General features: G+C 41.5%; 1 protein-coding gene across 1 annotated transcript in view; it reads left to right on the forward strand.

The window, feature by feature from the left end:
* The first annotated feature begins 878 nt into the window (after window positions 1-878).
* The window catches only part of PLXDC2 (plexin domain containing 2), a 373,661-nt gene continuing 360,442 nt past the window's right edge, over window positions 879-14,097 (forward strand). The window contains exon 1 of the mRNA XM_039877520.1: window positions 879-1,670. Coding sequence (XP_039733454.1) covers window positions 1,559-1,670 — 112 coding nt within the window. The 5' untranslated portion in view covers window positions 879-1,558. The remainder of the gene's footprint in view (window positions 1,671-14,097) is intronic.

Below are 14,097 nucleotides of genomic sequence, written 5' to 3' on the forward strand. Positions count from 1 at the left end.
GTGAATGAATGTCGGTTAGAGCCCCAGTAAGAAATTCAGTGGGCCTCCTGTTTCTTTAAACTTTGGCTTTCGCTCGGGCTGACACTTTGCAAAGCAGCGGTGGCGACGGGACCACGCTGCCGCGCGCTGTCTTCCACCACCCACTGGGGTCCGAAAGGGGTATCGCGGGGTCAGTAACCAAACCAGCTCCGGGTTGCTTTCTTCACACCCCAACCACTGCCACACGCGTTCTCCGGCGAATGGCGAACTGTAATTAACCCTTGAGCGCCCAGGAAGAGCCCGCTGGCGGGCCGCGATCCCCCGCAGTTTGGCGCGAAGGTGGCTCGGGGGCCAGGTGGGTGCGGGCGCCGCCGGCGGGGCTGCCAAGGGCGTGAGCCAGGTGCCGGGATGGCGCCCCCGGGGCGCGGAGGTGCTGCCCGACGCTCCCCTCCCGGCTCGCCTTTCTGGCCGCCTCTCCCCGCGCTCCGGGCCGCCGGCTGCCGGGGACGCGCCGGGTTGGCCTTGCCCTCTCGGCTCCCCTTGCATTGCTCCCCGGGTTTCATCTCTCGGCGACTCCTCTGCCAGCCATTGGACAGGTCGGTGCTAGCTGCGGGTTTCGGGGAGGAAGGTGGTAAAAGGCTGGAGGAGCGAGGGGGAGGGAGGAGGGAGGAGGGAGGAGGGTGCAGCAGCCGATCTGGCAAATTGCGAGCTGCCTTCCCTCCCCAAAGTGTGGAGCAGGAGCGCGGGGGAGCGCGGCGGCGGCGGCGCCTCCTCCGCCACCAAACTCCGGGGCTCGGCTGGGTTTGGGGCCACCTCCTCCGTAACCAGCAGGAGCCTCTCCCAGTAGGTTTCAGCCTGACTTTTTTTCTTAACCATTTCTTCTTCCTCTTCCCTGTTTTTTTTTTTTTTTGTTTGTTTCCCTCCCCCCGCCTGGCTTTGGATCTCAGTGCTGCAGCCTGAGCGTTCCGAGGGCTCAGCTCTTTGGGGCTGCCCAGCCCTCCGGTTGCGAAAAGGACGCGCGCCCGGCGTCGGGCGAAGAAAAGAAGAAAAACTTGTCGGAGGGGTTTCGCCAGTCCACAGTAAGCCCCTTTCCGCAATCCCAAGCCTCCCGTGAGGGACATCGCAAGACGGGAAAGTTGCTCCCGAGCCGACAGCCCTCTTGGTTTTGGAGGAGGCGCCCGCGCCGGCTGGGGAATTATATCTGTTTTGAACCCAGTGGAGCGCACCGCAGGGGCTCGGAAGTCACCGTCTGCGGGCGCCCGGGTGGCGCTGCCTGCGCCGAAGCGAGAGTTTTCGAGCCCCGGCTGCAAGTGGTCTCTCTTCCCCGCGGCGGTTTTTCGGTCTGGTGTGGCAAGTTGCGAAGGGACCCGGAGGTCGGGAGAGGACTGCGCTCCCCCTCGCGCTCCCTTCTTCCCCTTTCTGGCTCCGGGTGTGAAATCCCAGCGAAATTTACGAAGGCCTCCTGGTCCAGCCGAGACCTGTCCGCAGCGTTTAAGGCCGCCGTCCCCGTCCCCACTGGGAGCACAGGGCGCCAGGGAAGGACTGGCGGGAGGAGGAGGAGGGTGGATACGGCGGCGGCATGGCGAGGTTCCCGAGGGCCGACCTGGCCGCTGCAGGAGTTGTGTTACTTTGCCACTTTTTAATGGACCGGTTTCAGTTCGCCGGAGGGGAGCCTGGAAACCAAATCAATGGTAAGAAGCACTTTCGCTTGTTGATTCTGTGCGCGGCTGAAGTCCTCTCTGGCAGCCCCATTCTCTGTCCACCCCCGCCGCATCTATCTGCCCTTGGGAAAGTTATCGTAATTGTTTTTCGGATAAACTTCGGCTTCCCAAATAGGGAGAAGAGGGTCGGCTATCGAAGGTGGGACTAGGGTTTGTCTTGAGGACTCGGGCTTGCTTCACCTGAGCGCCAGGGGGTGGTACTGGCCCCACCGAGTCACCCAGAGGGGCTCTGGTGTCAGAGGGAGCCTCCTTCTGTGGAGAACTCACGTAGGAGCTGGCATTCCTGGGCTGTCTCATCTCTGGCTCCTCCTTCCTTGCTGCTGGGATGAACTAAGCGAGTGCGGGATGGGGGCTGTGGATGGGGACGTGATGTCAGCCGGGGATTACAGAGGTTTCCTCGGCTGGGGAATATTCCCAGTGTCCGCGCCTTTCTCCCTCGGGCGATCCCCACGCTAGCTCCCTTTCGCTGGCTGGGGCTGAGTGGGTGCTGGATGTGGGGCAGGGTAGGTGCGCCGGGGCGCACTGGAGCGTAGGTGGCGGCAGAGGTGGGGCGGCGCGCCTCTGGGGACAACACCTGGCCCCATTGTCCTCCCCTGGTCGGCTTAGCAAACAGGCCTGAACATGCCGGGGTTCCTCCGAGTGCCCTGACTTTGCCCCTGAGCGGAGCCCCGGCCTCCGCATCTTCCCAGTGGCTGCGCCTCCTGCTGCGGCGGCCGCTCTAGCCAGGTGCGCGTCCAGCTGGGAGCCGCGCCCCCGGGTGAGCGCGGAGCCCGCCTAGCCGCCCTCTGCCCGCCGCTGGCCGGCTGCTCTTGGCGAGGCGCTGCTGAGCCGGAGGTCCAGCCGTCTCCCCAGGACCCTGCCCACTGCCAGCCGGCGCCTTCTCCCCATTTCTGCCCCTCAGGAAGAAAATGAAGAAACGGGCAGAGAGAGATTGAGAGAGACCATGTCAGAAATTTGTGAACTCGGATTTCGAGAAGAGGTGAAATGAGCAAAACAAACAAACAAACAAAAAAACGCTTGGAGGGAAAAGAAACAAACTTTCTGGTTAGGCGAATAAGGTTTTCTTTTAATTTTGAGGGGATGGGAAATAAAAAGTGATTCCTCTGAAAGTATGTGTGCGTGCCCAAATGTCAAACGTGAGAGCGGCAGATGGAAGGCTAGGGAAGGCACCTGGGGATTCCAGGTGAGGTGGATCTTGAAGGAGGTCCCCGAATGAAATTTTACCAAGCTGAGGCCTGGAAGACAGCCAAAACACTGTCTGTCCCTGGTGTAAATTCTTAGAAAAAGCACAGATTCTGACTCCGCTCCGATTCGTGATTGGGGAAGGGGGTGGGGGACGTGGGGGCAACATGATGATAACACTTTGAAAGCTGCGAGTAAAACGCAAATTTCCTAGATGATTTGTCTTTGTCACATGTGATTGTCCTGCATACATGTACTTCGGTCTTTCTTGCCTAGGTATTATTTACATCAGTAAGATCATACCTTTTGTTTATTTCTGATATGTTTCATTGGTTAAAGAAAAAAAAAGACTTTTACTCCTTCGGGAAGCAACACATTTATTTTAAAAGGGGTAACAGTAATTTTCATGGGCGTATTCATGGGATAAATAAATTCCTTTAAGCATGTAAGCAATTTAGTTCATCCCAAAGGAGGTTAGAGTGGTGTGTGCCAAAATGCACCCCAAGTTGTTTATTTGAAAACTTTTTTGGCACTGGAAGTAAATAATGCATTTACAGTAAAAAGTGAAAAAAGGTCAGCAAGTGTTTATTTTTTCTCAATACACATTTTTTTCATTCATAATATATTACTGAGAAAATATATACAATAAATTTACTATTCTAAGTTCTCAAACTGAGGGTCAAATTCACTGCACTCTAAAATTGGCTGGAAAATTAAAAGGCTTTCCTTTGGGAAATATAAAATACCTAAATTGTTCAACATAAATGTGTAGGTATTATATACAAATCCAACATTTCTGGTGGAAAATTACTCTTGATACCTGTACATTTGTGGGATTGAGTGAAAAAGGAATAGTTTTAAATTTCTTGACAGTTTTTTTGGAAATTTATTACAAACTGAAGTAACTTCTTTTCTAGATATCTTTCTACCTATAGTTTTATGAAATAACCTTGGAATTAAATGGTTAGCCTACGGACTACATAAAATATTGCACTGCAATGGAAGAAAAAAAAATAGCTACCTTTGTAAAATAGTCTAGCTAAAAGTTCAACACTGTAGATTTTAAAAAGTCCAAAAGACTTGAAATTTGGCATGTAGCAATCAGGGTTTTTATTACAGACATTTTGGCATGGGGGAAAATCTGATTTCATAACAGGGACATTTTATTATGCATTACTTTACCCATGCTGCAGTTGATTTTATTGCCACCAGAGGGCAGAGAAACTGCTAATTTCTTCTATTCCCATTCTTGCCCAAATCTCTCAGATTAATGAGCCTCGATATTTTGTTTTTCCTATCTGCACTGTTTTTTGGTATTTAAGCTTTTCTAAATGAGTGGCAATTTACTATAATGAGATTTTTTTTTCGTTTTCACTGAACTTAACTAAATATTCAGCCTCCTACATAAAAAGACCTACACTTTGAATACATTCTCATGGTATAATAAGTACAGTGGAGAAGACCATATGCCCTCTTTTGCATCATTGTTGGAGAGTATTAAAAATTACTGTGGAATTCCCAAGAATATAGCTTTAAAATACCTCTCTTATTAAAAGTTCATTATCATATAATGAATTTTATTTTAGGATTGAATGTACTCTATGCACATCTGAAAAGTATTTGCTCATATAGTATATCAACACGAATATTTAGAGAAAAAAAGCTTAGAATTATTCTAAATTTTATAAATCTCAAATCACCTCTGTATTATACATTTATTTTTATATCTTAAACGGATGGAAAAACAGTGTCAAAGGTGAAAGATGTATTAATGTCTTGAAAAAAATTCCAAAATTTAAATGAAAAAAGACCTAAAATATGTAGTTCGATTTTGGCCTGTTTTTTCGTCTTAAATTTGACTTAATGCAACAAGGAAATTCATTACCACTATATAGAGAACAAAAGTAGTTTAAGACCCGAGGCAATTTTCACTTTTAAACTTTCTAATATTGCTGTGTTCTAGAGACAAGTAGTTTCGTTTTAGCAGAATATTTATTTCTGTTGTTTTTCCCGTTGGATATTTTTCTATTATTTTCTGCTTTCATTGGAGTTAAAAAACTTAGTCTGAATTAATGCTAATTTGTGGAGTTTATTATGAGAGTATCATTGCCGAGACATATTGTCACTAGTATGAATTTTCTAACTGTTTGCATGTATACCTAGAGCCAAAGACTTGGATCAGATAATTGGACACATGACAGTTATCACTTGTGACTGCATATGGAAATTTTAAAAATGCGAAAAGTGAATCTTTTCCTTTTAGAGAATAGGTAGAAGTTGAAACCTGAGGATTAGTTTGGACTGAGACATAAATGTGATCTAGGACATTTATGTCAGAGATACGGTTTTTAGTTCATGGATGTGTACATGGAGAGTTGGAATTATTATTATTCGGACAGTTTGTGCCTTTGTGAAGTCTGGTCTTTAAAAACAGGTTCTTATCAAGAAGAATGTGCTTGAGTAAAGATAATAGAAGCTAATAGAAATCTGCTGCTCTAAACAGATTTCTCCTCTGTAGGAATTGTACTTTCATTGCACAGATATAAATAATGTGGATACTTTTTGTTAGTTTCACCTCAGGTTTTTGCTTTCTAAAAGATATCTCCTATAGTAGACACAATGTGTTTATAAAGATGAATGAATTGATCAACAGCTGTCATCATGAGGTCTAAAGTCTTGAGCCCTTTCCCTACCACATTAAACACAGTCTCTTCACCATGACCTTCAAGACCCCGTGGTCTCAATCTCCTTCCCCACCTCTCTCTCCTCTGTGTGTTTTTAAACACTAACCAAATGTGGCTCTTTGATGCTCCTTGAGTATGTACCATGTGTTACTCTTTGAAATCCTTCCTGCTCTTTCTTCCCTAATCCATCTTCCTCCATCCATCTTCTACTTTTTCTTACAGGCGCATCCCAGGCGACACCCTTCACCGAAGGTGGTGATGTCTTAGAACCCACAGAGAACTCTGTGCCTTGTTTAAGGCCCTTGTTGGAACTCTGCTTGGTGTTGTAGGAGTATTTTTTCCTTTCCATTTCTGCATCTCTTTCCTATGTTCTCTGAGACCACACACGTTCTTGTGGTCAGGGTCTGTGTCATTCATTTCTGAACCCCCTGCGGCATCTACCACATAGCGGTGCAATAAATGGTTATTGAACTGGCTGACCGAGTGGAATTATAGTTCAAGCTGGACTGTTGACTTGAATGTCACCTTGGGAGACTTTTTTCTACTTCTTACTCTATTTATGACTTTTTCCATCTATAAGTCGGAAATGAACACACAAACAGGCTTCACAGTTTGATAGTTTAAAATAAGAAAATAGGACCCGGAGGTCTGCGTAACTGTCACAATGCGTCTGGTGGATGATAGTTACCTTAAACCTCCCATTAATAGATAGAACTTTCAAAAAGTTCATTCCACCATTCTACTGTACTTCTGGTTTCTGACCAAATTTTCACTCATGTTCTTAATCAAATACCTTAAAGTACAGTGTATGTGTGTGTATGGAAATACATATGTATGTATGCACACACATTAAAGTGGTGATGTTCTGGTTTTTTGTGGCAACAACACTATCAAATAGTTTTAGTTCTTTGTGAAATTACTTTTGAACTGAACTGTGCTTAGGCCTCGTGCCATTAACGCACACCAAAGGAGGCGCCATTAATGAACACTGAAGGAGGCTTTCAAAACGGTCTCATAAAACTAGCACAGTATCTGTTCCCTGAGTGGAGGGGAGAGAAAGAGAGACTGATTTTGTGTCTTAATAACAGAAATAACAGAATCAGTCGTCCTCCTCCTGAACTGATTTGTTTGTATTCTTTTGTGCCTCTGGACATTCTGAATAGTGACCACATGCATTACCTTTTAAAATTTGGTTTCTGGAAAGCTCACAGCACAATTACTGTACTGGCCTTCCTCCAACGAGTGTGTAAACCTTCGGGCTTGCATTTTGTATACTAGCTTGCCCAAGTCTTCATTTTGTCTTTCCTGCCCTCATTTATGTTTGCTCAGCTTTTCTCACTTAAAATCTTGTGTTTATGTAAGAGAAGAGATAGGAAGTAAGTAAGATGTATTTAGAGGTGGGAAATAAATAAATAGAAAGTAGTGACCATAGTACATAAAGTCATATGTTACTAAGTTGCTTTTCGGTTTTCTTTTAATCTGACTAATTTTAGTCCTTTGCCTTTATTCTGAGCACATTTTCTCAAAGCTTTAATTATCTCTTTCTAGTACTCCACTCTGAGAGGGCTTTTTTTTTTTTCTTTACTAAGGTTTACACAGGATGTCTTCCCTCACTGTCCCCTAGACAACGATTCTGTTCAATTGAGGAAGTTACTGCAGAATGACAGACTAAGTAGTGATGCTTTTACTAAGATAGCTTGTTTCTCCCACTATTCATTGAGCCACATGTTGCCTGGCCATGTTAACAAAATAATATACGAGGAAAGAACAGAGTATAAAATATTCTACATTATGTTGCAGCCAGAATCGGAACCCATTTCATGTTTGTTCTTTGGATTGTTTTTATTTTGCCCTCTTTAATTAAAAAGGTGGTGAGATATGGAATGATGGTGCAGATTGAGGTATTGAAATAAAATTCGAGGTCTCGCCGGGGGCCTGTTTGGAATGAGTATAGCCTATTAAAGATTGGACATCTGAACATGGGGTCAGAAACTGTGTGACCTCCCTTGAAATCCAGACTTTTAATCCCTTCCTCCAGAGGCCATCCAAACAGATCTAAGCACCAGCAGCTCTTTTTTTCCCCCCTGCAAATTAAAGTCGGCTGTCCTCACTGTTTCTGCTTCAGGCAGTTATAGTAGAGAGTGGCCGGTGATTTTGTCAAGAGAAGGTCATAAAGGCAAGAATGCAGAATGACTTTCATTTGACTTTTCTGGATTCTTATTAATTAGTTCCTCCCTCTTCCTCACCTGTCATTTTTCACTCATTAATTGGAAAGTTTCCCCAGAATCCATATTGCTCCAGGCCTTATCCTGTAGATAAGGTGCTTAGCTCATTGCGGCTTTGAGAATAGAGAGAGAATATGAAGTATTTTCCCTGTAGATAAACTTCATAAGAATTAGAAAATTTAGAAGTGAATTTTCTACATATTCCTTGGAGTGTTCCGTAATAGGAGAAGTCTAAATAAAGCCGCTATATTTTCTTGAAGCATGATGCTTGGTAAGTACACCCTGGTTTATTTAGATCAGGATAATATGGAATATTATTGAATATTCCATAATTATGGATATTGGGATATGGAATATTTAACATGCATTGATTTTGGAGGGTAGTAGAATTTCCTTCTCTGTGTGTGTATCTGTTGGAGGTAGTAGCTCCCAACTTTTTCTCTCTGAAACCATAATCTCAACATCCAATAAAATATTTATTTTCTTAAACCCTAAAGGGGGAGTAAGATAGGCAGAATTTATCATTTTAGAACATGAAATTCACAAATAGTGATTTTCTAGATGCAGAATAATCTTGGTGCATTTCAGGTATAGCTCATGCTAAATCTATTATATATTATATATATTGGCTCAATTCTCTCCAAGATACAAACACAGACGGTAATTACCACAGACTCAATGACACTGATTATTTAACTGGTATATTTTTTTCTTTTGTTTGGTCAAATGAGCCTACTGACCTTACTGCATGCATAGCTGAGAGCAAGTCCCATGATATATCTGACTTCTTTTGGCTGTGAAGAATTATATCATCTGGTATTAGCTACTTTAATTCTGACTATTCAGTATTTACAAAGGTGTATAGGGAAAATACTCTTTTGAGTATTTTTTTTTTTTTGGTAATTTAGCCATTTTTTTTTAGAGAATCAACTTGTTCTTACTCTTATGTCACTAATTGCTAATTTGCTTGATATTTTGGATCTATTTTTGGAATTTTAATTGCAATTATTTTTAATTTGCTGTATTCCAGGAAACAAAAATTGAACCAAAAGACGTGGTGCTGGCTGCGTATTTGTATTTTTGTTCTCGATTTGTTCTTGTTTGTTTGCAGTGGGGATAGAAAGGGTCATTTGTTTCTTTTTGTTACACAACAAAAATTTAGAGTATTTAACAGCTATCTGAAAATTCTGGATACCCTATAAAAATAAAATTGACTTGTAAGATTAAAAAATGCCTTTTCATATCTTAGTTTGAAAGCATTCTTGCTATATTACAAAGATATTGCCTGACGTTTTATTTTCATATGCCTGTGTAAGATCATTGGCTATTATATATCCTGCATAATGTAAGTATATATCTGTTGTGATTTATAATTTAGATTTGAAAATTTTACATATTTTTAAAATGTTTATTTTATTCAAATCACATGAATATATTAAAGCCTTTTGTTTGACATGAAGTATGTATAAAAATATTTCCTGTGTCAAGCTATTATGGTAACACTTGGTAATATGGCAAGACTTGCAAAATACCAAAGAATGTGTCATGAAACAATTTTGGTTGACACTGAATTGTGTAAAAATTCACATCACTTGCTGTTTGTACACATGTATCACATGTACTCGTGTTAGTCCTACTTTCCCCACAATTGATTTATCCCACAATTGATTCATCCTACCGTCTATCAACGAAAACTCAGTGCTGTTTTGAACACCGGTACTATGTGTATCCTTGCAGTCTCTTTTTGTTCATATGCAGGAATTTTGCAACTTCTATTTAGAGGTAGAATTCATGAGTTATGGGGCTTATGAACGTTCTACTATAAAAGATAATTCCTGGGATAAGCCCTGCTAAGTCTTCTAAGATTAAGTACTTCAGACATAAAGGGGTCATCTGCTAATCATCCCAGTACGAATATCACATGGTCTTAAATCCCTTTAGCTTTATAATAAGTCTTTATATCAACCCGTCCTCCTTGTTCTTGATCTTCAGAAGTGTCCTGGCTATTCTAGAAAGCTCTTTGCTTTTCCACATCTACTTTAGAATAAACTTTTCAGATTTCGCTAAAATTTTTGAGGGACTTTTGATTGAAGTCACATTGAGTCTCAAGGTCATTCGGTAAAGATTTCAGTTTCCAAACCACTTGATAACGGTAATATTTCTTTCCGACAATGTCTAATAGCCAGAACGGGTGCCACGACGCTTGCTAACAAATTGTTAGCTGTGGCTGTTTGGCAGTTACCTTTCACCATTTAAAAGATGTCCTTTGACCAAGGGCTATGGCTCTTTTACTGACCGCATCATAATTAACCACACGCCTAATTGTTTCTTAGGAAATACAAGAGGAGTCATCGGTTAGTTAAAATGAACAACTCAACTAAGGGAAAGAATGGTCATTTCTAACCCCTCAGGGATTACCACAAATGAGGGGTGAGTCCCAGGCAAATCCCACATGGAAATGACAGCGTTTTTACAGTGTCCCTTCACCAGCACAGCAGTTCAAAGCAAGACTTTGAGCTTGTGGGAAATAGGCTGATGAGAATGGCAAAATCCCCTGGATTTCGGGTTCTCCTTAATGTTTGGCTCGTTAATATCAATTCTGTGGGAGCTGTGCATTAAAGAGAGTACACTGCAAATTGCTACCATTTAAATAGGTTTATGATTTGATTTTAGACTCTGGGCATTTATAAGTTAGTGGTTTACAATTTGCTTGATTTGAAAATCCCAACTTCACCTCCATCTCGGCACAGTTTATGACTGACTGTTGCTCTGAACTCATGCAGACTGCACTGGATATTTTTAAATCAGGAGTAAAAGGACAAGCCGGGCAGCTTGTTTTATTTCTTTGTTATTTAGCCTCCATTATCTTTTTAACATCTGTTGTTCATTTCAGATATTTTTAAAAAACAAGCATGATTCAAAGTCAGTTCTGCAGATGATCGTCTCGTCTGGACATTGCAAAAACAGTTTTTTTGCAGGAAGCCAGATTTGTGCAATCTCTGTTTTGTCAAGCTGTTTTTAGAGACATTCGTCAACTAGGCACAGCCAATAAGAAGCTGGTCTCCCTAAAACCACGAACTGATGTCTGCCTTCAGACAGCTTTTCTCCACCTTTGTCACTTCCCTTACCCTGGCTCAAGTGGGCCACCACCCTTTCCAGCTTAGTTCACTCCAGTAGCTTCCCAACTGGCCTCCAAAATTTTCCTGCTGGAATCCATTCTTCATTCCCCAGCCGGGAAGTTCTTTTTAAAATGCAAATCTGGGTGTTCCATTACTCTGGAAAATGCCTTCCTGTCTTCCTACTGCTCCTGGCTTACCTCTCCAGGTTCAAATTCATCACTCCCTTTTTCCTGCTCCCCCCCATTTCCACCCTCTCTCCTTCCTGAAACCGCACTGGCCATTCACGCTTCTTGGATCACCCTGTCCTCCTCCTTTTGGCTATTTGTTCTTCACATCTTAGCTTCAACTCGATTTTTGGCATACGAAATCATTTCTTAGCGTTTTCTGCCAGCTCCAAGTCTGAGAAGAGCGCCTCGTCAAAGTGCCTCTACGTATCTTTATCATATCACTGATCGTCGATAGTGCCATTAGTCCCGCCTGCACTTGTAATTAGTCATCAGCTGTCCAAGTTTAGGGCCCTATGTGACTGATCATCATTACATCACTCGCTCCAAGTATAAGAAACCCTCTTTGAAAATTTGTCGAGTGAAGCAGTCTCGTTAGCGTTCTACTCGTATGATGGTATTTTATTTTTACAGAATTGTCACGCAGGCAGAGTTTTGTTTGAAGTTTGTACATACTTCGTAGGGCAAAATTTCAAAATCTTAATGTCTTTAACATGATGGCTCAGATTTAAATATCAGTGACAAAAATATATAAACAGTTGGGTGACTTCAGAGTTGGGGAATTTGTCACATGCATGCACTTGTGAAGAATTTGTTTACAAATGATGGTTTAGGAATAATCAAGTCATTTGCAAAGCTAGAACAGAAAAAGGGATATGTTAATGATTTATAATGCAACAACTTGAACTGTCTGATGAAATATTAAAATTGGTTAATATCTGGGGGGAAATCCATAGTTAATTAACCATTGGTTTAATTAACCAATTAAAATTGCTTACTTCTCTGGAAAGATTTCCATACTTTAAAAAGACATATGGATAAACAATGAATTAGCAATCAGAGCTAGAACCATGAAATTTGTGTAAACCACTTTCTAGGTATCTCAAAGCTAACGATGCAAACTGGGAAATATTCCCTGAGGTTAGATATTTTAAAAATTCCCAGATACAAATCATTGGGCAGCTTTTTAAACATTTTTTTTTTTTTCCAACAAGAATCTGAAAGATCTCTCGATACTGCCCTCAGTGATGTGAGTTAACTCTTTTCAAGGTCTTAAATGTGGTCCAGTCGCTGAAGTTTTGGTCAGTATCCCCCATGTACTCATTCTCCAGGCAAATTGTTCTCCCCTTGTCTTTCTATTGTTTTCCTTGAATCATTCTCTGAAATTCTTTCTAATTCCATACTAATTTTATGGTGTGAACCTCTGATGTTTTTATCTGACCAGTAACTCTGATGGCCTTCCTCTGGTATTGGCACTTTTGTCATCGTTATGGAATGTCCTCTCGCCCACTCTGTGGGGTTCTCCTGGGCCTTTTATCACAGCCTACTGCTTCCCCGACAGTTCAGCATGTGTCTGAAAGGGGGCCACTCACGATAACCCTTCGTCTTGGACCTCAGGCCAGTTAGTCCTTCCCTTAATGTCATATGCATATTCTGGAAGAAGAAGCGTTTTTATTTATATTTATTGTTCTTCTAGGAGTTGCTGCATTTGGAAGGTATGAGTCTGAAGCCGTCTATGGGCCGTCTTAGACTTCTCAATAATATAAACCAGAAAATTCCAGTTTCAAGCTGAAATTTGTTACTTGCTACTGCAAGAGTCTTGGAAAATACATAGAAGTTTTTGGTGATATTGCTATTTGAATAATTATTTGGTTGAGGACTATTTTCCCCATTACATTTTAAGCTCTGTGAGGGTTGGATCCATGTTTGGTTTCCTTTTTGTTTATTTTTTATTTCTGGTTTGTTTCTTGGCACTTTTAATAGTGCTTGGTATATAGAAGGCACTCAGTAAATGTTAAATAAAATTTCCTGCATAAGTTCATTGGTAGAGTGTCATTTTAGTGACCATTGACATAATTTAAATTTCCAACAGCAGGTGATATTCATCAGATGAGTCAAAAGTTGTGACTGTAGTAGGGTCTTACTCTCTTGGTTTTCTTAAGTAATTTTTGTCCCCTTCTTATTAAATTTTCTTACCTGGGTCTTATTTTTCTAATTTTTCTTTTTGTTTAATTTTGTGTCTTCCTTTCATTTGCCCCACATTTTCTATAATTTTATTTTTCTTATGTGTATAGATAAACTTTCCAGACAATAGAAAGGAGAAAGCCTTAACTTTTTAATAGATGATGCATCGAAACTTTTATTAGTCCATTAATCTGCACCCAGAATTAAGAGGCAAAAAAAACCTGTTAAGCAGACAAAAGTTGATCCATCTCCAGTGCTTATGCATTTTATTTACTGAATACTTCTTATTGGGATCTTCCAGACCATTAAAACTTTAAAACAAAAATAGTAAAACTACACTTTAGACAGCACCCAGCACATAGTAGGTTTTCAGTTTGAACATTGTTGAGTTCCTTATTGAATAAAGGCTCACAAAGGTCTATTTTACTGCTAATAAAGACTCTGACTCATTCCTCCATCCATTCATCTATTCAATAAGTAATCAAGAATTTTAAAAAAATGGTTGGCTTAAATCATTGCCTTTATTAGGAGTAAAATGAGCTCTTATAGGTTAACTAGAAACCTAGCCATTCTATTGCATATCCTTTGTACATGAGTTGGGGATTGCCATATGTGACACATTTATATGTGATATGTGCTTAAAATATGTGACATGTTCATGATATGATTTGAAATCTCTTTATAAAGTTCAGTTCGCCTGATTTTCAGATTAGTTCAGCTGTTCATCCAACAGGATGAGTTTAGTTGGAAGATGTTTTTATTGTCAATTTAACTTCAGAATTCACTGTTTTAGAGGAAAATAAAGCATGGTTTCTATGCTTACGGAATGTAATCTGCAGGGGAACATGGGCAGGGACATAGCACGTGTCTGGTAGAAAAACCAGGACAGGCATGAACACAATGCAGAGACACACCAGTGCTTGCGGGAGCAGCAGAGCGAGGTGGGGCTGGGAAGCCACGCTCTCTAGAGACAGCATTTGCCGTCTTATGGTTTTAAA

Source organism: Pteropus medius, unplaced genomic scaffold (genome assembly GCF_902729225.1).
Source record: "Pteropus medius unplaced genomic scaffold, Ma_sr-lr_union100, whole genome shotgun sequence".
Taxonomy (NCBI): Eukaryota; Metazoa; Chordata; class Mammalia; order Chiroptera; family Pteropodidae; genus Pteropus; species Pteropus medius.